The 26,370-nt window shown below is 40.3% G+C and overlaps 2 protein-coding genes across 3 annotated transcripts in view; one reads left to right on the forward strand and one right to left on the reverse strand.

The window, feature by feature from the left end:
* LOC131455096 (diacylglycerol kinase zeta-like) overlaps positions 1-14,649 on the reverse strand; it is an 80,568-nt gene extending 65,919 nt beyond the window's left edge. Inside the window, exons 1-2 of one of the 2 annotated variants that reach the window (XM_058622605.1) lie at positions 14,200-14,649; positions 13,778-13,896 (exon numbers count right to left, since the gene is read on the reverse strand). In XM_058622605.1, coding sequence (XP_058478588.1) covers positions 13,778-13,896; positions 14,200-14,328 — 248 coding nt within the window. In that variant the 5' untranslated portion in view covers positions 14,329-14,649. Of the gene's footprint in view, positions 1-2,642; positions 3,783-13,777; positions 13,897-14,199 lie in introns of those variants that run through there. The other variant, XM_058622606.1, reaches the window with a different exon arrangement.
* A 6,019-nt stretch (positions 14,650-20,668) lies between these two features.
* Positions 20,669-22,977, forward strand: cryaa (crystallin, alpha A). The gene is made up of 3 exons (XM_058622609.1): positions 20,669-20,994; positions 21,176-21,298; positions 22,050-22,977. Exons 1-3 carry the CDS (start codon positions 20,797-20,799, stop codon positions 22,257-22,259), a joined length of 531 nt encoding a protein of 176 aa, XP_058478592.1. The 5' UTR covers positions 20,669-20,796; the 3' UTR covers positions 22,260-22,977.
* The last annotated feature ends 3,393 nt before the right edge of the window (positions 22,978-26,370 follow it).

Below are 26,370 nucleotides of genomic sequence, written 5' to 3' on the forward strand. Positions count from 1 at the left end.
ACCTATCTAACAACATGTCTTGACGTCACCAGATAGTTTTTTTGTAACCGGACGTTGCTTCAGGGGTTTGTAGGCCTAGCATTTCATCCACTGAAAGTCTAGCTACATCTGTGACCAATCACCTGCTAGACAGTACAAGCTAGGACTACTGACTAAATTAAACCATCCATCCATCCATTATCTATTGCTTTATCCTCCACCGCATATTAGGACACAAAACTGGACACTGTCCGTTTGATAATCAAACCAATGGCAAACTAATAATGAGCACAAGCCTTTGACCACAGCATGTGAACACGACACAACATCTTCTCTCTTCTAATCAGGCCCCAGACGAGCCAAATTAGTTGCAAGTGCTGCACAATAAGACTGTGCTCTCCACCCGTGAACACTGACAATGGCTTACTGGAGTGTCTGGTCAAGCTGAAGGCACAACTGTCACCGTTGTTTCTGTTGGCATGACAACAGCAGCCAGCCCCTGTTGCTGTGGGAATCGCGTCCCCTGTCCACATGATGACGAGCGACCCGCTGGCAAGGTTATACACACAAGAACACACACAAATATGATCCTTATCCTGCCCTGACTTACCGGTACAGCAGGAAATAGCACAGTGGGAAAAACCCAGGCCAGATTCTTTCTCAAATGTGTGAACTGCATCTTTAATAAGATCTGACGCCTTATCAAATTAGCTTCTTATCTAAAGTCTACAGATGTGGAAAGGGTGAGAGGTGATGGTCTAGAGGTCGACGTCATCACATTTATTATAAGTGAGCAAGGTTAGAGTCTCTACAGCAGTCTAAATTAAGGTGTGTGTGTGTGTGTGTGGTCTCTGTACAGCATTATTCATGTAAGTGTGTTTACACATTCACATTCTGGAGACGTGCCTTCCTTATTGGGGAAAAAAAACTGCAAGTCCACATAACATACATTATTTAGTTTTACGGTTAAGGCATGTTTAAAAGTTCTGATAAGATTCGGTTTCGATTAAAGCTATAGTAAAGGTAAATTTAGATTAAGGTCAGGTTTGGTTTAAGTTAAGGTTAGGTTTATAGTGAGGTTAAAAAAAGGTTAATTTAAAGTCCCTGTAAAGTGATAAAATTATCACTTCTGACTTCAGTGACCACCTTACCTAACTTGAGTGATTAAAAAAGTTGCAAAGTGTTTACAAATGAGGTTTCTAAGTCTGGTCCACCCTCTCAAGTGGGGACCAGAGTCAGCGAACGTCACAATTTGTCAGTCTTTGTATAGAATATTAATGTAAACTCCCGGGTAACCCAGACACCCAAACCCCAAATGCTCCCCGGGCATAGACAAGTGCAGCCCACTGTTCCCCTGAGTGACGTCACTGGCTCCCAAAATGCTGAAATCCCAGACGGCAATTGTGGAAGTCCAGAACCTGGTCCCGCTCACAAACGTTTATGTAAAACATACAACAAGCCATATCCTTTACTTTATTATAACCTGCTCATGCAAGTTTAACATGTATTCATTAAATTAGGTCCTTGCTTGTATACAAAAAAGTTAACACAGACATAAATAAATCATTAACTACAGCTCTCTTTGAAATGTATATTGGAATCCACTGAGAAATTTGGGACTTATTTGGACGGTTGAAAATACTGTGACACCCCAATGTTAGACTGTTGGTGGCGCCAGTCTTTAGCGGCACCTGCAGCCTCACAGCAGGAGTCGGCACCTCTTTCTGTTCTTCTTCTCAACTTCATTTCCTCAGCGTCAGAGCTTTTCTGTGCGTTTTTACATCCAGGTAACAGACATTTGCGGGACATAGACATCTCAACTAGCTAGCACAACAAAGGCAGTAGTGTAGGAGCAGGTGCAGTGACTCACGTGTAAAAGCATGCTGAGGGGTTTTTTTTATTGACACCATGTTTGAGGAGGAGTTGAGCTCACTATGGCTCCTGTGTGTCTACTGGAGAGAAACTATTTTCAGCTTTAACTCCAGAATTATTGTATACGCTACACATGTCATTTTTGTTCTCGGGCCACTATTTTCTAACCTATATAATGTGCGAAGACAAGAAATGCTTTATTTACTTACAGGATATTTAAGTTAGTAGTAGGTCTAGAATGAAGTTATAGTAAGGTTAGGTATAAGTTACGGTGAGGTTGTACTATACTGCCTTTGTTTTTGCTAGTTAGCTGAGATGTTTATGTCCCACAAATGTGTCTTACCTGCATGTAAAAACACACAGAAAAGCTCTGACACTTCATCTAAAAGATGAAGTGTCTAAAGGGTTTATGTTAAGGTTTGGTTAAGAGTAAATTAAGGTTACATAAAGGTTTAGTGTAAGTTAAGATTAGGTTTAGGTTAGGTTTCAATTAAGGGTCAATTCAGATTGGGGTGTATTGGTTCAAATTAAGGTTAGGTTAAAGTCTAGCTGAAGTTCAGGGTTAGGCTACAGTTACAATAAGGTTAGTCAGATTATGATTAATGTAAGGTTAGCTTTAGTTGTGTGTGTGTGTGTGTGTGTGTGGTAGACAGACAGATAGTGTAGATACAAAAGGCTTGCACATTACAGCCTGTCTCATCAGTTTTTTAACCAATGGCTCCCCCTGCTGGTCACTGTCACAGATTTGAAGCCATTTCATGCATCCTCTCTTCTCTCTCATTCCTTCTTACCTGCGGGTGAAGATCTTGAGTCCAGTGAAAGACTTGGAGCAGCCGCTCAGCATCTCCTTCTCATCCTCCACACAGAGCGGGGGGTACGGTGGAAGGAGGGTGAAGGAGGAGCGGCGAGAGGTATTAGAGGAGGAGGAGTCCGAGCTGTACTCTCCATCAACTTCTTGTACAATTGAAAAAACTTCTTCGTCTTCTTCACTCGCCACTCCAGCCTCCTGTCCCAGGTCCAGATCCATGACAGACAATGTGTTCAGTTGCAGAGGTCACATCACCTGTCATATTCTGGCAGGATAAGCATTCTGAGCAACAAAGATCTACAAAAAAGTGTCTATTTCCTTAGATTCTCGGAAGAATTCTTGCTGTTTGGAGGTATCCAATGTATACGAGTCTATAAAAATGTGTTTAGCTTCCTCAAACAAGACACTCTGACCACAGGTGCTTCAGTGCAGTCTATTCATTTGATTGCTGTGACCTCCGACCTGTACCACTGAGGCAAAAATGTGTACACTGTGGTCCAAAATCTAAAACCAAAGGCGCAGAGTTTACTTAAACTGCTAAGGAAAGCACTGAAAACCTGACTTGTGTTGAAACAAAGTCGCACTTAAAAAGGTTAACACACACAGTAAAACTAACAAACGAACAATGAGCGCTTTTACTACACTTTTATGACAAACATGGCTGCCCTACACAGGAACGAGGCAATAATCCAAAGGTCTTTTACAAGACGCACAAGGTGTGTTTGCGTGTGTGTGTGTGTGTAGTGAGGGATTAGCATGGAGTCCTGAGGGAGAGATAATCCCCCCACATTCCTCTCCACGTCTCCGCTCCGTACGAGCGCTGTCAGACACAGCACTATCAGTATCAGTCCACACTCTTCCTGTGACTGTCACTCACTCTTCTCCCTCTTCTTTGTTTCCTCTTGCCTTCCTGCTCCGCTTCGCTTCTTTCACTTCCTCTTCGTTCTTGGCTAAGTTCAGCTTGTTAGCGTCCTCTTCTTCTTCTTCTTCTTCTTCTTCTTCTTCTTCTTCAGTTTCTCACAACAGTCACCTCCACGTGAGGCAGACCCGGACACACACACACACACACACACACGCACACACACGCACGCACTCACTCACACACACACCGTCTGGACTTCAGCTGCACTGCTTGCCCGGCTAAAACCAGGAAGTGCAAACTGACAACAATGAGGGCCTCACTCTTAGCTGCTCTACCACATGCCTGACTGGAAATCTCTCACTAACTTGTGACTAACTCCTCACATCTACTTGACAATAGATTATATCCAGTAAAAATCTGATACCGGGCCACAGAAATGACATAAAACATACTTTTAGGGCCATATGTAAGTGTTTTCTAATAAAATAGTTGGATTTCTGTGTGAGGTTTTGGGCTCTTAGATAACTTGACAGCAACTTTCTCGTGCCAAGATTGCACATTTTCTCAACAAGTGTAATAAAATATTACAAAGGGACACAAACTTTAGTCTAATTATGAAATCATTTTTGTATTAAATAAATCTTCATACAAAAACAGAAAGCTGAAAAACATATCTCACTAAGGTTTTTACACTTGAAGGAGGTGAAATAGGTTAATGCGAATGACTGCAATGGAAACAGAGTCAGTAAATAAAGGATTATGTTTAGAAATCACATGACTGTAACAACAACACTCAGGCTTCTATATTTTGCTGCACTGGGAAAATTGGGGAAGCAGCAGACGAGAGGAGGAATGTGTGAACTGATGGAGAAACATTCCTTGACAAGTAGCGCTACTACTGTAAATACTTCAATTGTACTTTAATTGTATCATTATGTATTATTATGCCTTCTTATCCTGTGATGCACCACCTACAGCTTATCTTGGTGAACTAACTCCCATTACTCATTCCACAGCAGTGGCTAGTATAGTGAACCTCCCTATCTTGAGTGCTATAAAAATAATTATAAAATAACAAATTAATTAAAATTATAAGTAATTAAAAGTAATTAAAATTTACAGTTATGAATTACAGTTTTATTTAGTCTGAAGTCAATTATATTATATATTATAATTTGATTATATAATGAATATAATCATTAGTTATAATATAATTAGTTATAAGCCATAATTTGAAAACACACATACACACGCAGGCCCTTCTCTATGTGCAACCACATGAGGGCGCTGTGTAACAGAACTTGCAGCTCTTCTATTTCCTGTAGGATTCGGTATCCGCCTATTTAGGAGTATGTATTTTTATTTACAGGGAAAAAAGGAGCCATTTGGGAAAAAATGCTTAATGCTATTGCTTAAACTGTTGATTATTTTCTCGATTAAGCATTAAGAATGTGTTGTTTGGGACATAAAATGACAGAAAACTGTAACAAATATAATGCCCAACATTTAAACTGATGACATTTTGAAACAAAATGAACATAAGTGTCACAGAGGAGCAAAGGAAGCAGAAGACCAACAACAGGTTGATATCAGATCAATAAAAACCCTCAAATGAATTGATGGATTATCAAATAATCGAGTGGACGGTAAAATTGTGCGGATAGACGTTGGAGACATTTATGAATGGGTTAGAGATGAGTACTTTGGATACTGTTCTAAGAGTTCTAAGTGTTCTAAGTTATAATATTACGACTTGATTCTCCAAAGCTCAAATATTTTCTTCAATATGAGCATACGACTCCATTGTACTACTACTCCTTCATATTTACTCGAGTGATATTTGTTTTCTGATAACTTGTGAGACAGAATGTTGCATATAGGGCCTTCAACTGTATCTTACTGACAAAAAAAAGAAGATGTGTTTTCAATATCATACCATGGGTGTTCAAACTATGGCCCACGGGCCAATCACCACCCTCGGTGTAATGTTGTAGGCCCCGCAGTTGTGCCTTGAAATCAAATTTTCTTTTCTTTTTTTCACTCCTGCACATCTTAGATTTGGTTACATTTCCATTTAAAAATGATAATTGTGACAATGCAAATTACATTTTTATAAAACAGTGCATTTGTATGTAAATGTTACTGTTAAAAAGAAGGGAAAAAAGGCCCCCAGAAACCTTTGGACACCCCTGTATTATATATTATGTATTTTTGGTGTGTAGGCGCAGAAATCAAAGTAAAACAACATCTGAAAAATGGCTCTTATTGCTCTTATAGTCCAATGTGTTTATGGTTCTGATCCACCTTGATAGACAGAGTGCATCTTAGTGCTTTTATGTCTTTTGCACGCACGCACACACCTGTCTCTTCCTCTGGTTATCACTGTCCCCTCTCATCTGCCGCCCACTCTGGATTTCCATGACAAACAAAATATCACTCGACAGCACGACGCACAATTTAGAGAGAGGTCCTTTAACACCCCCCAAGTGACCTGATTTTCTTTGTGCCTCTGTGACTGATTAAAAATTGTCACATTAATCCTAAACCTGACCTCACAGCAAACAATGTTCCTAATGAGATGGAGAACACAGCACAGCAAAGCACTAAGCCCTTTTCTCTCATTAATAACACTGGAGAGACAAACATGTGATACATGACATGAGCAGGGTGATGCTGTGGTGATCACAGCTAAAGATGCAACCGTGTCTAAAAATATTATTAGACTTTGTTTTATTGACGTAGACTTGATTTTATCCAAATATATGGTTTAATGTTTCACTTTACAAAGGTAATTACAGGACTATAGGAGTCATACATTACATTATTGGCATTTATTATGTATTATCAATATTTATTATTATGTCATTTAGCAGACGCTTTTATCCAAAGCGACTTACAAGGGAATTGAGTTACAACCTGCCTGAACCAGTGACCATGATGTCTCTGCACACAGGGGTACCGGTCTAAACCACTGAGCCACTCCACCCCCATAGAGTCATAGAGTTGCTACTATTATTATACATATTATTTTCATTATTGATTAATCGTTGGTTGTTTCCTCAACTCATATTTTTGTAGTTAGGGGGGGGGGGTTATTTTGTACTTGATAAAAAATCAATAAATTAATAAATTATAACTCAACTCAACTCAATAATATATTGACATTGAAAATTAGCAGAAAATTCTCTTACATGTCAAAATCAACAATAAAATGACCTTAATCTTTCACAAAACAAGGGGGTGTATGTGTGTATGTACAGAATTAAAGCAATCATAGAGCAGTATAGTAGTAGCAGTAGCAGTTGAAGCCATTGTAGTAGTAGCAGAGCAGTTGTGGCAGTAGAAGTGGCAATTGTAGTGTAAGTAGTAGTAGTAGTAGTAGTGGCAGCAGCGGAAGTGGAAGTAGTAGCAGTAGCAGTGGAAATAGTTGTAGTAGCAGACCTAGGTCAGCAGACCGTAGGTTCCGGGAGTGACTCTGACCTTTTGTGTCAGAGTCACCTACAACCACACTTTAAAAGCCTGAACTGTCTCTTTAAGCTTGCCTCATCTGTTTTGGGGTACCATTAAGGAAACAACTTAGGCCTTCTTTAGACTGCAACTCAAATCAGATTACAATTAAGTAAATCCAGAGAGATGGAAGTTAATTGGAGGCACGTTAAAGGATCAACGCGGTGGAAGACAATAGTTGGATAGCGTGGAGGACAACAATATTGCATCTTCCAACCTCAGCCTCAAATCATAATTAAGTCTGAAATTTTCTAATCTTAATCTGTCACAACAGTCTAACTGGATGGATTCTAGGAAGAGACAGAGTAAAGACAAGATGGCGGCAGTAATGCAATATTCTGAACACCAACTGCTGTGAAACACCACCACTATAAATAACCAGCTGTAACTAACTAACAGCCCAGTAGAATGAGCAGGGAAGCAGATTAGCTCGCACAATGCAACGGTCACGGGCAGTTCAGCAGTGTGCTGCTACTGTGGCGTCAGTGTTTACGAGGTTTTCCACTGTCGCCCACTCAAACCAGGTCATCAGTTCACTGTGTGCAGCACAGTGGAGTTGTGTTGTTACTTTCACACTGGTAGAGGAACACAACTGCTGTATTGTATTGTACCAAAAATACATCTTTGAGACAAAAGATTAGAAAATTAATGAAATAACACCATATAGCAAAATACGATGGAGTAAATGAGGCTAAAATATAAATTACAGGAGATATAGATAGACAAAAAGTCTTGGGTCTGCTTTGAAAATGTTAAGGATTAATGCTCCTGACAGAGAAAAGGAGACAACAAAGGAAGCACCATGACACCGACACAAGCTCAGCATGTTGGACACAGATCTGACCGTCAAGACGGTTTAAGAATGAATTCTCAGTCGGCTCAGATGCAGAGACACCAAGGTCATCACTGAAACCAAATGTCCTCCGTGTATTTTCAGCTTCAGTCACAGCACATCAACAACTCAAGGAAAAATGGATATTCAGTAAATGTTTTTGTCTGAAACAACATTTTGTTAAGTGGCTAAAATATGTTTATGCTTGCTGGCAGCTATGTTTTATCTGAGAGATGGCATGTGTTTCTCGGGCTTGTTCTCTGCACTGGGGGTGAACACATCGCAATCGGCGCTGACTATGCAACCACACCTCAAAAAAACCTGAACTGTCACTGTAAGTGCAGGATTAAAAGGCATTCAAATGAAAACAGGAGCTCAGGAGATTATATGAATGCATTAAATAAAGCAGGAGAGTAAAAGATTAAACATAAATACCCAACAATCAAGCTTAGATGGACCCACTAACTGAAAGTAATTTTACTTTTACATAATTATGTGCTGATTCATTACTGAGTAAATACAAAAAAGCAATGCAAAATGAAACCATTTGCTTCTTCTTTGGATCATTTAGGAAAAGAAATATAATTAAATTTATACATTTACAGTTGACTGTTCTTTTTGCACAACACAGAAAAGAGTGTCCAACTGCTGTCAAAAGATGAATTCACTTTTTGTGTGGGTACATTTCAAATAAGCTATGGTTTTAGAGTTTTAGACCAGTAACTTTACTAGTACTTTAGTAAAAGTCCATCAAAGTATTAAGATAAGAGATAAGTAGCCTTTTATTAGTCCCACAACTTATTAATTTATGGTGTTAAAGTCCAAAACAGGTCAAATTGTTGTCTTTTTTGGGTTAATTTATGTTTCATCATCTAGAATAAACAAGACAGGAAACTCTGAGTTTGCACTTTATCATCCTAGAAAACTGTACATTCACACTGAAAACTACTGAGTCTATAAAGAGTTGAGACATTTCTGGGTTGTTGGGCTAAAACTCTGCTATTTTGGCTTTTTGTCTTGTAATCTGTGGACACTCCACCATCTGGCGTGCTAATGTGCTACATTATGCAACTTCTTTTTTTGGCTTGAGGCAAGAGAAGTCCATTGTTCTTCCCCACTCCTACGACTTCTGCCGGTCAAGTCAGCTTATCAATATGTGTCGATCATGATCATCGGGTTGGGAGCATCAGTGTGTTTGTTGCCCGAGGCGGATTCAGAACCACCACAGACAGTATGGGAAACGCAGATAATGGAGACAGTTAAATACTTTTTTTTAAGTTGCTGCCAGACGTTTAATAGCATTAAAACAGAAATAACATCCTCCACAAAGATTCTGTCTCTCCTTAACTTACACATCCCACCCACTCCTGTCAGCTCTCAGGTCAAAGCTACGGCACCCAAACACTGGAAGTTGTGGGTTTTTTTGTAACTTTGCAACATTTACACAACAGTTTTTGGTCACTTGAGTAATATTTTTTTTCTTGCATTAGTTGTATATGAGGTAATATTTCCTCTGTATTTGTATGCTCTCTATAGCTGTGCACGAACACAGACCAACACAATAAAGGTCCGTTTCCAATAATGCTAATCATCAGAGCACTATTATAAACCATGGGAATTTTTAACAGGATAATTATGACATGAAGTATTCATGCCGCCCCATGCCTACTCAGTGTCATCATGAAAATTAAAGATAATTACAACTTCCATCTCCCCTGTCAACCCTGAGTCTTCTAGCTGCAGCAAAAGATGTCAACTTAACACAAGCCACAGCATTTCCTGACAACTGATGATGATTCCAGTTTCCCTGAAGTACAGTGTGTGGGTGCTGCTGATATCTCTTTCAAATCCTGCATGCTCATCGTGAAGTTCAGGATGTTCACACACACACAGGTTTGCGCAGCAATCCTTTTAAGGACACTGCATTGAATGCCATTCATTTGGACAGCCTAAAACTGACCTAAACAGAATTCAGATCTTAGCCCTAAACTCAACTAGTTCCTCAGAAATCAGGTTGTGCCTCATTAGGACCAGGTTTTGGTCTCCATGAAGACTACTGGTCCCGACAAGGTCCTAAAGAGGTAACAAATACAAAAACAGAGAGAGAGAGAGAGAGAGAGGGAAAGAGTACCAGTGCCACAGATACAGCTGATCTTTACATAACAGCACAGTGAGTCAGGGAAATTGACGGCTTTGACAGCTGGCACCACCCCCCAACAACTTCTGACACGCACAATAATCCTGTCTGGATTACAGATTATATTGAGATTTTTCCTTCTGTTGTTTGTGACATAAGAAGCTTCACTGTGTCTCTGTCTGACCTTAAACATCCAGCCTTTCACGGAAAGATTCACCTGAAATTGGACACAAGTGGAAGCACCTGAGAGATGGGACCAATCATTTATTTACTTATTTAGTTCAACATCTCACATGCCTAATACTGAATCGCACCTCCTACCTATAATGAAAACCAAATAATACGTTTTCTTTCAGAAGTTTGTAACATATTCAAACCTCCCTCTCCCTGCACCAAAGTCCATAGAGAAAATCAGCGATTTAACATCGCGGCACACAGGAGTTTTTGATCAACTGTTGCCTCCCTCAGTAAATTCAAATGTGTTATTTTGTGACTCTGGTGTTTGGAATCCTATGTTCAGATTTACCTTGGTGACAAAACCTACTAAATGAGGCAGCAGTAGACCAGCAGTTTCTGTTTTCCTGCAAGCTCAAAATTTTTATTTTCTCCATGGACTTTGGTGCAGGACAGTGAGCAGGTTTAGAAACGTCAAAATCAGTGCGACAATACCGTCTAGCTTCGTATTATGTTACTTTCTGAATAATTCAGTCTGCGTGGCTCTGTTTGTCTAAGACAAGAGACGGCAACAATTAATCAATTAGTAATCAACTACAAAATGAATCTTTGATGATCAAATAATCAGTGTTTCTTCAGCTTGTTAGACGTAAACATGTTCTGCTGTGTTGACAGGAAAGTGGGTATTTGTTTTTGTGGATTAAGCAAGACATTTGAGGTTTGGGAAACAACCATGTCACATTTTTAAATGAACTGAGAAATAATCACTGTCGCTGTTCTTACAGAAACCAGCGAGGTACAGTGAGTCCAGCTTTAATTTAGCAGGTTTGTGAGGAGCAGGGACGAGGACAGCTGTTGAAAGAGAGGCCCGTTTATGAGAAGGGACCACAACTAGATTAGCGATTCACACACACCAATGGTGACCAAGGCAACAGACAGGCCAATATTTCATTCATAGAGATGGCAACAGCAACAGCTATAGCATTAATATTTTAAAAAACAAAAAAAACAGAGGACTGCAATGTGAAAAGAAGCTTTTCTGACTGGAAACTGAAGTGCAAGTACAAGTGTATGTATAGTTCTTAGCTCATTAGGACAAAGGAGCTGCTGGTGTGAAAACATTTATTAAAAACTCCTGTGTGTCATGATTTAAAATTGCTGATTTTCTGTATGGACTTTAGTGTAGGAAGTAAGTGGTTCACAATGCAGGGGCTTTTAGTTTTTTAATATTTGAAAGAAGCATACATTTTAACTTTAGAGGGATACTGGCTGCGCTTTACCGAGCATCAGAAAAGGCTGTCTAACATGAGATAAAGTGGCAAGATATTTTTGACTTAAGATGGTGTCGATTTTATGAGCTGAGCTTTTAGTTAAAGGGTAAAAATCTGTTGGTTTATTGTGTCTTCTCTAGCAGCCATTTACTTTAAGCTTGAAATTCAATCGGTTGCATTGAACTGCATCGCATATAGTGTGCACGTCGCTCTGTCTGTGACCAGCACACTAATACTACTCACAACGGACAGTGAGTCAGACACAATAAAAAAAACATGGCTCTTCCAGAACTGTACAATCCATTATTTTCCTATCAAACTATTTAAATTAGGAAAATTCAAAACTGTTAGGTAACTTGTAAATAAATTAAAATCAAGCCATTTTCATATGAGTTCACACACTGCTGATCTGTTCATGAAGACCAATCTGAGGCAGAGTAAAAACATCATGAAACAAAAAACACTTACATGTTGCTGCTTTAAGTCGCAAACAAAAGGCAATATCTGTAGTTTAAGGAAAATGAAAGTTACTGGGTTTACTGTATTATCTATACACTGTATGTAGTACGCGGTATCATAAAAGTAACTTCGGAACCACCGTCATTTAACATGAGCTAGATTATCAATAATTTTGTTTATATCAATCGTATCAAAACAGAATAAAGACCATGAACATAAAAAAAAAAAACAATCCTAGTTGAGGTTCACACATTCTCACTGCACATTTTGTATAAATAGCAGTATCTGTGTAGGTTGTGCTCATGTATGGTTTTACACGCATGCATTTGTTCTGCTCCAGTCCAAGAACTCATCCAACACAGGGAGACAGATAAAGGTAACCAGGCAGCTGTGATCATGTGACCTACATATCTTGAGTCACATGGTAACATGTGGTTGTATATGAGGTGGGTGGTTAGAAACATTGATCGGTGGAGAGACTTGTGAACGCCTACTGAAACTCTGCCAACCTCAGTTGATTTTCGTTGCATCAGTCACACATCTGTTGTTTACATACACGCACAGTCACACATGCGTAAATGCAATGATCACCTGGTTACTCGTGATAAGTGATGCTGCTTGTGTTAGTTCTTTAAAATAGGGTGCTCGAGGTAGGATGCAAGAGTTGGGGGTTTGCACTGCAATGAGAGCTAGTTAGGTTGCTATAGTTAGGGTGCAAGGATGAGGATGCTAGAGTTGGGATGCAATAGATATATATATTATTGATAATAGGGCTCTAGCATTAGGGCACAAGAGGTATGTTAGGATGCCATAAATAGAATCATGGTATTAGAATTAGGAAATAAGGGTTGATAGAATGCAAGAATTCAAGTGCTATAATTAGGGTGCAAGAGTTGCACAAATTAGGGTTACTAGTATTTGGATGCAATTGTTAGGGCTCTAGCATTAAGATCAAGAGTTAGAACACGAACATTATATATAACTAGAACCCTGGAGTTATAGGTGCTAGAGAAAGGGTGCAAGAATTAAGGTGCTACAGTTAGGATGCAACAATTAGGGTTCTAGCGTTTGGATGCACAAATTAGGGTGCTCGAGTCTGGATGCATTAACTGGGGTGGTGCTTAAGACAGCATGCTACAGTTAGGTTGCAAGACTAAGGGTGCTAGAGTTAGGATTAAATATTTTGGGTGCTACAGCTAGGATGTAAGAAACTGTAACCAAAAGTAAGCGTTAACATTGTTTTTGGTTCATAACTGATAGTCAAGTCATGGCATATGTCAACCAAACAGAAAGTAAATGCGGGTCACTGTCACTGTCTCCAAAGGTCTTTGTGCCTGTCTAGACCAAAACATGACATGGCATTTTCAAACTAAAATGGAGCCAGTTTTTATGAATATGGAGTTGAATTTGAGCAGCCCATTAGCATTAAAACGATCTCTATAGCAGCAAAATGTGATTGGTTGTTGTTGCTAAAATAACGATAAAGCAGCAGCAGCATGCATCGCACACAGTAATCCTCAAGCATCACATCACAGTGCTCAATAAGAACGTTAGAGTCAGGATGCTGGATTTGCTATAGTTTGAGTTAACAAGAGGTTCGACTTTGGTGGAGTTATTGTACTTGGCATTGCCCGAAGGTTTAATGCCTGGTCATGAGGTAAAAGTCATCCTCAGTTTCACTTTGAATGTGATTTTAAATATGCATGCCAGCTCGTGTGTGTGATACATATCACACACAAGAGTAGGTGGATACCATCATGGAATGCAAGTCAATCAAGCCAGGAGCTGGCTGCTGGAGTGGAACATTCAGGTCAAACTGGTTGACAGTAACAGTGGGCCACATTCCACCTTTCAACTGTACAGTTTATTTTCCTACCTGTAAGACACCTGCTTTCTGAGGGTAAGCTGGAGAAACTCCTCCTCCATCTGGGACAAGGATAGCTTCTTCTCTTTCTCCACCTTTGCCGCGTCCACCACCGTGGTCTCTCCTGGCACCTGCGATAAAACCCAAGCAGGGGATATTTTCCAAAAATATGACAGCATTCACAGCATTTCACAAAACACATGTCACAACACACGTTTACCAAAATAGCATTTCACAGAATACTTCCACATTTCACAAAACGTTGACCACCAGAGAAACCGCATAGTGCAGCTTTAATACCACTTATATGAGCTTTAACACAGTATAAGTGCACTAATGGAGGATAGGACACAAACTCTGAAGACGACGTCCTATATATATATATAAATACAGTACTTTGTTTACACACATAAAATATGACAACACAGCCTCACCTGGCTGCTGGTTGGTTCCCGCTGCCTCGGGCTCCTGGGACTCTCGTCCGCGGCGAACACGTCCTCCTCCTCGGACACGTCCTCCAGTCCAGGCCGCTCCAGCACCGGAGCAGCGGAGTCTCTCATCATCCCTGCGGTTCTCTCACCGTCACCCGCTGTCCTGGTTTGGGCTGATTGTTGACACTCTGAGCTGCTTCCTGGATCTTTTTTCCCCCTTTTTCTTTTTTTTTCACAAGTCCCTACTTGGTGCGTACGCGTGACAAACGAGGCACAGCTCAGTCCCGCGTCCTCCGTGGATTTTAGCTGTGGACCGGCTCCGCTGCGTGGACACCGGGTCACTGTGGGGGGAAGTCAACACAGTGGATGGAGTGAATAATGACGTCCACGCGAGCTCCACGCAGCGACGAAAATTCGCAGTGACAGGTGTCTGAAGCGAGAAGTCAGCTGTGGACACTTTGTGTGTGTGTGTGTGTGTGTGTGTTAATACAACTACTCAAAACGAATAAAATGACAGGATCCTGCAACAGCTTCAGTCTGATTGGACAGCAAAGTGAACCCGCCCCTCATCTGTTGACAGCGTAAACGACTTGCTAATAATATTAATTATTATTATTATTTTTATCATTAGAGAATAATGGTGCGTAACAGCACTGCTAATGAGTTTTTTGTTTGTTTTACATTTTATCATTCCATATATATTTTAGTTGCCAACCACCAGGGCCGGCCCAAATCTTTATGGGGCCCTGAGCTGAATTTGATTTGGCCCCCCACCACCACCTAGGACAGGGGTCTGCAACCTTTAGTATAAAAAGAGCCATTTTTTGTTTTCTCTCCACCTGAATAAATTGTATATTTTTATATACAGATTGTTGCATTTGAGTATCTATAAAAAAGAAAACTGTTGACATTGCAATGCTGTTTATACCCAAATTCTTGGGTACACAGAATTTAGACCTTGTCCTTCCATTGTCTGTGGAAAATTAATGAAATTAAAAGTAACCCACTTTGGAATAAATAAGTATTTGTATTTTATGTAGTTCATACTTTGAGAAAACCTGCCCGGCATAAACTGTATGTGGATCCAAAGATGGACAGGACTCCAAATGGCTTCCCATATTTCAAATATTTCAATATTTCACATTTGTTTGTCGAGTTTGGTGAGGTTTTCAATTTCGCATTTGATGTAGACATTGGCTGTGATGCAGAAAATGTTTTAAAAAAACTCTAAAAACTTAGTTGTTGAAAAGAAAAGAAGAGGAAAATAAACTGCAGAGGGGCTGAAGAGACACAGATTGCAGACCCCTGACCTAGGAGCAGCCTGTGCTTGACTGTTATTGATAATGTAACACTATAGATTGCATTCATTATATTATAGCTGTGTTATTTATTCCAAACCAGTGGGGGTTTTACACATTAGAGGGTAGAAAAATCACAAAAAAACGCCCAGATTTAATTTGCACATTCATGTTCAAAGTGAAGCATTAAGTGTGGTGATACTGAACTTGAATGGAGAAATAAGAAAAAACAGCAGCAGACATTTAGTGCATAAGTAAACAAGTAAACCAGGAACAATGTGCACTAAATGTGCAATTTTCAACCACTGCTATTGTGTAAAAAATAGCAAAGCAGCTGCTTAGTTCACATATGCCTTGAGCCAGCTGTGCTAACCTCCACAATAAGCTCCTGATTTCACTTATTCCGGCTTTTCCTGCTATATTCCCCCCATTGAAAATGAATGGTAGAGATAGACGTTGGATGCATGATTCACAGGGCTTTTCTCAAAAACTTGGGGGTTGAGTTTTGCCGTTATTTTTTAGTGGAACAAAGCACACAATGGATACAAATGCCTTGCAATGAAAGGCATCCAAAAATATCTGTAACAATGATGACGACGACAACAAGAGAAAGCAAGGTCCCTCGTTTTTCTAAAGCGGTGATACACTCCCCTGTGTTGGATGGAAGGTTATTAGGATAACACACTTTTTGTTTGTATTTTTCTGGATAATTGTTTCATGTCTGCAAAAATCCGTCCAAAGATAGACAACCGTGACTGAAGATATAATATCCTTGACCTTTAAAAACAGTTCTCAGGCCTCAGTTCTACTTTTTGCCCCCTCTTGCAACAAACATTATTAGCTGAAACACTTGTTGTATATATGAAACATGACGGCAATAAGATATTTTGAAGATCAAGTACTTATTTATTTATTTTTTACAGGTATCCACAGCAGATACAACTTATATAATGACTCCCGTTTCTCAAAGTCGATGAACTGGGGCAATTAATTCAAGCAGTTACTCCTTTGCAATCAGCCCCCTGTAGAGACGAAAGTGGGGTTTAGAGTTTCACCTCACTCTTGCTGCTTGATTATGAAGGACAGGCTGCTCAGTATGAGTCACTCTTTTATTCATGGCCTCACATAAAAGAGAACACCCAGTGGACTCCAGTACATTCTGCTCCCTGCATCGTCACCCACTCGTCCTCCTCGCCCCCTTGTTTTGAGGAAACTCTCCAGCAAATTTTTTAACAAGACGATATGGCAATAAATTGGAATTTATATGGACTCAAAAATTAAAGAACTAGTGTAGTTTTTTTTTGAAGTACGGTTGTATAAAATGAATGCCTGCTTATGTCTACAGCATCTTAAGAACGCTGTTAGAGAGTCTCTTTCTTCTGGAAACTTGAGTATGCTCTCCACACCAAAGTCCATAGAGAAAACGTGTGATTTTTACATCACTACACACACTAGTTTTTGATCCACTGCTCCTTCCATCAGTGAGTTCAAATGTTTTATTCTGCGTCTTCAGTGTTTGAAAACTTTATTTGGATTTCTTTAAGTGGCACAATCTTAACAAATAAGGCAACAGTAGACCGTGCGGCTCCGGTGTCCCTGTGAGTTAAAAGCATTGATTTTCTCTATGGAATTTGGTGCTCAGTGGTGAAGTGAGCAGTTCACTGCCAGTGAGGTAAATTTGTGTGGAAAGCAGGATGGTGATTTACTCCTGTCCTGCCTGACCAAAGGCTTTTACTGGCAATGACATAAACCTACTCATCCAGGTTATTTATTTGTACACAAGAGGACACCACACAGTTATAATGATGGCTGACCTTTGGACCTCATCGAAAATGTGTACTAAATGTCAGTGCTAGGTTTTTTAACTGTGCACTGTGTGTGAGCCGTGCTGCCTCACAGTTGTGCAGCCTGTTCAGGATCTGCAGGGAGAGCACCAGGAATCCTCCCACTGCCTCCTCCAAGCTGCTGAGCTTGTTATCGCGCACTAAATATATCACACGGAACATGAGTAACAGAGCGACTATACCTGCTTTCATAATGTATGTAGAGATGGAGGATTTATCCATTTACCCTCAGCCTTTACAGCAGCAGGGGATGTTTACTGTTTACTGTTGATGTCATTTTTTTGTTTTCTATAAACGTGTCTCAGTGACAAAATATTTACCACTGCAAGCTGAGAAGTGGTTAAAGTCATAGTTCAGGCTAAAATCTGTTGCTCCTTCCCAACTGGCAAAAGCAACTTTAAAGGGATAGCATGACAATCACTGATAGCATGAAAGAAAAGCAGAGTTTAAGGCACTTCCCAATGGATCTCCTGATAAAATCTATCCACCCACAAATCGAAGTTTGTAAACCATGTACTCACTCCTGCACCAAAGTCCATAGAGAAAATCACCATTTCACATCCCAGCACACGGGAGTTGTTGATCCACCGCTGCCTCCATCAGTAAGTTCAAATGTGTTATTGTTTCACTTTGGTGTTTGGAATCCTTTGTTCGGATTTACCCAAGTGACATAAACGTACCAAATGTGGCAGCCATAGGCCCATGGACACCACTTCTGTCCCCACATGACTGGTTATTAATTTAAAAAGTAAACAGCTACATTTGCATAGAAGGCTTCAACTTGCAAAATGCAAAAAAATAGTATTCTTAGGTTGTTTTTTCCATGGCCGCAAAAAAAGACGACCTCCTTCAAACAAGGCCCGAGACATATGACAATTATGGGTGAGGAAATCCAGGAGTCACAAGGCCTATTTGTGTCGGTGGAGACCACTGCTAACGTTATTACTGTGAATAATCACAGCAATGAACGTCCGTTACATAAGCCTGTATGTGTCCGGGAGGCGTTTGTCACTGATGCTGCCAGCAGGGAGTCCTTCTTTTGTGAATAAAATGTGCAGTATGTTATAGTCACAAATGAAGAAATATCACAGCTGAACATATAGAGCTGTCTCATCTTCAGAACTGAAGTGAAATCAGTGGCTTCTGAAGCTGCACGTGGCTCTGAGAGATAATGAGAGTGCAGTGTGGAAGTGATATGATAACCGTACAGCAGGGGGCAGCAAAATTCAAAGTTCAACCCCAGATATCCAAGGTTGTCATGCACAGTTAAAGGAAACATTATGTCTACTGATTTATTTCAGCAATACAATCACACGCCCATGCAGTGATAGCAAACACAGCTGGTATGACTTAGCAGGGGTCAAACCATTGCATAGAGATTATTCAGAATTTGAATTTTATGAATAAATAAATAAATAAAGTGATTCCTTTTGTCATTTTCAGAAAAACCTATTCTAGTGGGCAAGAGAATAATATAGTGACAAAAAGACTTTAATCTTGGATCAATATTAATAATGTTGCACTGCGCAACCAGTTTAGAATTAAATAAAAGTTATTATTCCAGCTTTAATTCCTCATTCTTTTATCCTTTTAAATTTTTCAAACAGGGGAAAAGGCAGTAAATGGATAAAAGTGAGAATGTTCACTCTGCTGGTGCCAGGTTGTTGGCAAAAACAGCTTTTCAGAGCCACGGAAGGACTGAACACACAGCCTTTGTTCGTCCCATTGATAAAAACCCCAAACTGCTGATGTTGCTGTACGGCAGCCAGTGTAACTGCATCGATGTCTGGTCTGCGGCAACGAGCAACCATTTATACCAACACCTTCTACAAATTGGCCCCGAAACTGCCCCAGCCGCTGCTGCCCAGTATCTCTGTGCCTGTACGTGCATGGTGCAGCTAAGCCCCTGGGCTAACTGACCAAAGCCCTGTGGGATTAGACTAATGCAGGCGGCGGGAAACCACTGGTTGTGAAACAACAGGCATGGGAAGTGACCCTCATCTTTAATTAACTCGTTTTTTGGGACATCACATAACTGTTTTCACACTGCGCTGAGGTTTTATATTTTTCTATGTTTGTATAAGTGTATAACTGCTTTAAAAAGAAATAAAACAATTTAGCTACTTCGTAGCTTTAGAAAAGGCCTTTAATATTTACTTAAGGCAAGGCCCTTTCATTAAGAAGGCTGCCATCTTGAGCTGCCATGTTTTCTTTGTTTGTTACAATCTGCAGTCTCACCATTAGATGTCACTAGTGGCGTGTTTCCCCCTAGTGGACTGGTTCTGTACAGGTCTTTTTTTTTTTGGGTTTCCATTAGGAATAGTACAAAAAATAACCAGCCCCAACTGTTCGATTTTTCGTTACCCATCTTATGGAGTACCAGAGTAATGGTACCCAATAATACAGATGGACCCAGACCCACAAGAGTCAGTTGATTGGGCGTCAGAAAAGCGGACCGGAGTTTCTTCAATGCCCGCAGTCTATTGTCATTCAAAGCTTGACATCTAGTCGAGACAAACAGCCACACACCGAGCAGAAAAAAGCTGCTGGATTGTCCATTGCGTTGTTGTCTGTTTTGTCACGTTCAATGTCGTTACGTACTACAGTTTGAAGTCAAATATTAATAAAAACATTTCCTTCCCAAAACCCAGTCTTACTTGAGTAAAAGTATCTCACCAGAAAGTGTTAGGGTTGGAACTAGGAGGTTATTGGTTAAATTCCTGGCACTGCTAGTCTATATGTGCCCTTGAGCAAGACACCACATCATCAAGACTAGAAAATCGCTATATAAACACAGACCATTATCAACTCCTCTTCTTCTGATTATATGTGGTAGTACTGAATTATTAAGATAGTGAGGGGAAATGTAGAGTACAACTTGCTAGAAATACAAATAATTAAGTAAAGTACAGATACAGATACAAGTCCAGTAACAAAGTGTTTGTACTTCATTACATTACCACACTGCCAAAACCTCCAGTCCAGCTCCACAGGAAGAACATCCCAGCAGAATGATGTCACTGACAGACAGACTGCATTATCACTCAGGAGAAATCCCTCCTTCCCAGCCTCATTGTTTCTGTCATGCGTTCCTTCAGCTGGGTTTGTTTTGGCAGCTCTGGGTGTCTGGTGTGCGGGTGGCACTGGGTCACAGCAGGGTCTGGACCCAGTAGTGCCCCCCGGCTTCCACTATCCTCACCCCGGATTCTGCTGACAGGGCCCAACCCACCATGAGATAATGTCATTCCAGAGGGATCGTGGCTAAAGCCGCTCTTTCTGGCTCTCAGGTATATAAAGAGGAGGCAGCTGGAGAGCAGAGGACACAGCAATTTGAGAACATTCTTCAATTCATTGCTTTTCAATCATCAGTCTTCTCTCTCTCTCTCTAACTCAGCTCACCTCCCTTCGCTTCACCTGCTGGACTCTGAGTTGAGCAGGTCAAAGTGCCTCCAGTCACTATGGACGTTGCCATCCAGCACCCGTGGTTCAGACGCGCCCTGGGCTCCGTCTACCCAACCCGACTCTTTGACCAGTTTTTTGGAGAGGGGCTGTTTGACTACGACCTCTTCCCCTACGCCACCTCCACCATCAGCCCCTACTACAGAAACTCAGTCTTCCGCAACTTACTGGATTCTGCAAACTCCGGCATCTCTGAGGTAACAACGTCTTCAAGCTAAAGTATTAAGTTATCTTCATATACCTTGCTGACTTTACATTACATTTCTTTGTATTTATTCTGTTCTATATGAACATAACTGTCCAAGAAGGGGCAACTTTAAGTTAGGAGTCTTTGGATAACGATGATGATGATACAGTGTTTGTGTGTGTGTTCCTCAGGTGAGGTCTGACAGGGAGAAGTTCACAATCCACCTGGATGTGAAGCACTTCTCCCCTGATGAGCTCAGTGTGAAGGTCACTGATGACTATGTGGAGATCCAGGGAAAGCATGGAGAAAGACAGGTAGTGCTCTTCTTCCCTTTAATAAACACCTTTTTTTTTTTAAGGGTAGAAGGGACAAATGTGGGCAGCTTTAGTTTGTGTTCCTTCAAAAAGTAATGTTACCTTGATTATGTCCTGGAAAATGCAACACAACTGCTCAAAGATAACAATGTTTAACAGAATATATTCTAAGAGGAGGATCAACATTCCAGAACTTAGCCTGTGATATCAGTGATCAGTGTTTTAGCAAATGATTGATTTGATGTTTTTTTTTTTACATATATATATTTTCACATTCAGCTGGAAGAATGAGACCACCTAATTGTATAACTTTAAAAGCTTGTAAAGGGGAGAAATGGCAGAATTAATGCTGGGTAAGTCCCAGTGCTGACTACTGAAACTAGTGCCAGTCCATAAACATTGCAGAATAGCTGTATTCCTATGCTGTTATGGACCAACTTTTCTGCTGTATGTGGAGAACACACCTGGTTTTCAGAAGGCCTTGTTTTGCTGAGGCTGCTGTGGAAACAAGGCCTTTACCGGAAGTAAAGGCTTATTCTAAGGCTATGAAAACCGAACTATTAATGTGATTACACTCATAGGATGTATATACAATTCCTGTCAATAAGCCTTCCTTAATGATACACTGGAGCTTTAAAATAAACACAGACTTTCCTTCTTGGAGTGAGCTGTTCCTGAAATTAAAGAAAAAAACAAACTTCTATGTTGCCACTGTTGCCTCCATCACTGCATTAACCCTGCTGTTTTCCAGGACGACCACGGGTACATCGCCCGCGAGTTTCACCGCCGCTACCGCCTGCCCTACAGCGTTGACCAATCAGCCATCACCTGCTCCCTGGCCGCCGACGGTCTGCTGACCCTGAGCGGTCCAAAGGTTTCCGGCGGGAGTGAAACTGGCCGCAGCGAGCGCAGCATCCCCGTCACCCGTGACGACAAGACCAACACGGCACCATCCTCTTAAAGGCCAGGTGCTCACCATGGTTGCTGGAGAAGCCCACGCCTCCCACAACAACCTGCGTTGATTGGGACGGATGATTCTTCCTCTACGTTTCACTCATCCGAGTCCTACTTGCTTCACTTTCCCCCTTTTTATAGATTCCTCTTAGCACTGTATCATTAGCATTGTTGTTTTAATTTAACAAACATCTCTTCACGGGGGTAGTTAAAGGTCCAGTGTGTGAAAATTAGCGTCATCTAATGGTTAGACTGCAGTTAATGGCCAACGGAGGACGATTTCATTCACCGACACGTTTCCCTCATAGAACTACGGTGGCCTTCACAGGTTTGAGATGGCGGCCTCGATAAAGCAAGACCATTGTCAAAAGTACATATTAAAGGCAATGAAAAGCAATTATACGCAAACATATTTGGATAGTGGGGGAGTACATTTGGCAATTAAATCTCCATAAATGTTACACACTGGGCTTTTAAGTGAGTGACGAGGACGAGCTTCATTCTGCTGATAGTCGTTGATCTGTCAAACTTATCTTGTCCCAGATTTGGCAGCAGTGAAGCTCGCCGAGCCTGTGCTGATTCTCTGAACCCTCTTCTTTTTTTTTCTCTCTCGTCTTCATCATATCCTGTACTGTATTCTAGGCCTTTGTTCAATGGAGACCATACCTGCTCATTACTGAGAAGTCCATGCTAAAGAAACATACAATAAAGGTGTACAATTAACAAAAAGCAACCCCACGGTGTCTAAGGTTTGTTCCTTTTCTTATCCTCAAATGTAATAATAAAGATCGCACAACATTATTAATTATATGTAGCCGCAAAAAGAGTTAATGTGTTCGATTTCCACTTAGAAAAATAGACCTGCTGATAAATAATCATCATCACATACTTGGAGACTTCATCCTCCAATGTATGGAAAATAGTTTCTTATATTTGTGCCATTGATACCTTACCTATCCTACAATGCAGTATTAATACTTAATACTTATTAATACTTATAATAAAAGTATATAAGTATAATTCCATTTGCTAAAGGCTATTTCTTGCATTACAGTAACTTAGTAGCTTTGTTTTTGTATTTTCCATTGTAATACATTGTGTATGCTGCTATACTGCATAGACACAATATCAAGAGAAATAATTTGTTTTTATATTAAAACTCGTGAAAAGATCAGCAATAACTAAGCAAAACTAAACTGATTATTATATGCGACGGTAATTATGTGTGAACAGATAATATAGATGGAGTTTGTTGTAAAACATAATTGGTCTCCTCTCCACCATATTACACAAACACAGACGGTAATACCTGTGAGATCAAATTATAGTTTCTCACCCAAAAGTTAGGTAAGCTGACATAATGTTTAGTTACAGTTAGAGTTTACATGAGTGTCTCATTAGCAGAAAAGAGCAGGTTCCTTTTTCTTTTTTTGTTCTGATGCCTGTGAGGCAACACCTCTAACCCGCCGAGGCGCCGAGCCAATCAGAGGTGTGAAAAAACATCAGCTGGAATGATGCAACAGTGAGCAAAGGCAAAACAACAACTTTTTCCTCACTCTTAAAAGAAAATACTTTTAGAGCAGTTTGCTTGGTTTTACACACAAACAAATCTAATTTACATTCTGAAAATTACATTTTTTTGTTCTGAATTGTACGTAATTTGACCTTGTCTGAGCCGTGACGATACAAACGCAATTATTATGGGTAGTATATTCAATTTCTGCCAATAAATCCTCCTAAAAGTTGCACACTGGACCTTTAAGTAAGTAATGAGAGACACAAAACTTGACCTGTTATGACAATAATACAGTTATGAAACTAAAAAACATATCAATCTAAATTAAGTAACGAGTTAGGTGCACAACTTAAAGGGGATACATGATAAACATGTACAACAGCGACCTTTCGAGTTTGAAAACAGTAAAGGCCCTGGTATACTTCCGCCAACATGCCACGCGCATTGCATTTTGCTATGTTCCTGTAGCATCCCACTTCATCATCGGGTGGCGGTACAAGTCTGGTGGCAGGGAATAGGACGCAAAAACAAGGGTTTTTTGTTCCCATTTTTCAGAGGGGTATTGAGGCTTTTTAAGTTTGGTGACGTTCCGCATTTCCGATCCATAAATTCAGCCACTACATTGGGTGAGTGGCAGTGGGTGGAGCAACAGACCAAAACACCAAATGAAAGCATAAATACAGCTTGCATTGTTGTCAGTGAAGCTGGTATTTTCATTTAGAATGTTTCCTAAATCTCTGTTGACACATCATGGTCATTTTTACAAAATAGCCCCTTTAAGAACCGTCCAACAAAGTGCCAACAAATGAAGGCAACCGGACTTCTGTTCTTTGGTTCTTGAGGACGTCTGGCATCTCATCCAAAAGGTTTCTTCAGGTCTGATTTTGATGCAGGAGTCCTCAAGTTTAAAAACCCTTGGAGGCACTTTGGGGTCATTAACATTACAATCATGTGAGTTGTTGAGGTGCTCTCATGACAGCATTGTAATTGGCAGACAATTTGTGTCTTAAACCACCTCCTCTGCTCAAGGAAGGTCACTCGGAAAGGACATAGATGGCTTCCTTTACCCCTCTGTCAAACCATCTGTCCTAATATGAAAATTGGCATCCTCAAAAGAGTATCCCTTTCCCTTTAGATGCAGGTCTATGCCTGAGTCTTGTCCCACAAAGCAGTGATGTAAAGATCAGACAAATAATGGGATGACGAAGTTGCTCTGTCTGTTGTTTTCTTCATCCACGGTGGCTGTCTGAGGTTCTTTGTTGTGCTTCTTTGAGGATTTAATAAAATAGATAGGGCTTTCGTGATGTGTGTTTGTTCCTTTTGTTTACCCTCTGCCCTGGAGGGACTTTTCTTTTTGGTGTTATAATGCTCTGGCTGCACATGACTCTCTCTGTTATGTCTTGTGTGATTTGTTTTATGTCAAGACAGAAGGAGGCGGCAACAAAAACTGATGTAGTTAAGTAGTAAAGTGAGGCGCCCGTTAAAAAGTCAATACTACAGCTAAAAACAAACCCAGTCATTGATGGGATAAGTGATTCGTGTCCCAGTTCACACAGAAACGCTACCTCAGTCAGGTCTAATAGGTTTGCAGCGTACAAATAATGTGACATTGTTTCTGTTCACAAATACAAAACAGAGGCATAACAAGAATAACAAGCTGGAAAAAAAAGCACATGTCAAATCAAATGCATTGGTGTTCGCCTTCTAATGGCCAATGCAACTCTTATACCTACTTCATGACATGGATTTGATCCACGATCACTTGATTCTTTTTAGACTGCTGCAGTGGAGGATAAGCACTCAACCCAGTGAACTCATGCTGAGGTTTCATGCATTTTAAGTCTTTCATTTCAAAATACCACCACTTTCACTTCTGTTTCGGCCTAATCACCATTTCGTTTTAGAGTTTTAGAGTTCAGTAGCCGAGCCCACCCTGCAGATCGTCTTAACCAGTGTAAATGCAGCCTTAAATTATACACGGGAGCTTTTTAATGGCCATACGTATCAAAATATGTTTGTTTTTCCCTCAGGTATCTGTGTGGCCTAAAAATAACAAATAGAATATTTGAGAGTGAAGGTACAATGACAGACCATAATGTCATTCTTGGTTTGGTTCAGGCTGCTGTAGAAGCATAGCAGCACAAGATGGTGGCCTCTGTAAAGTAGGCTATTCCATGGGTAAGTTAATTCAATTTATGAAACAAGTATCCATTGCTTTCACTAATATAAAGTGAAATGTATCTATATTTAATCCAGAAGCTTGCTTTGTTCTGAATTGTACGTAATTTGACCTTGTCTGAGCTGTGACGATACAAACGCAATTATTATGGGTAGTATATTCAATTTCTGCCAATAAATCCTCCTAAAAGTTGCACACTGGACCTTTAAGTAATGAGAGACACAAAACTTGACCTGTTATGAAATGGACAATAATACAGTTATGAAACTAAAAAACATATGAATCTAAATCAAGTTGTAGGAGGGAGAGATGATGATGATGATGTAAGAGGTGGCATCAGTCACGCAGTGTTGGAGGAGGATAAATGAAGAGCCTGATGGTGGAGCTGCATCTCTTCTCCCTCCCTCTCTCCTCTCTGATCTG

The sequence above is a fragment of the Solea solea genome, chromosome 2 (genome assembly GCF_958295425.1).
Source record: "Solea solea chromosome 2, fSolSol10.1, whole genome shotgun sequence".
Taxonomy (NCBI): domain Eukaryota; kingdom Metazoa; phylum Chordata; class Actinopteri; order Pleuronectiformes; family Soleidae; genus Solea; species Solea solea.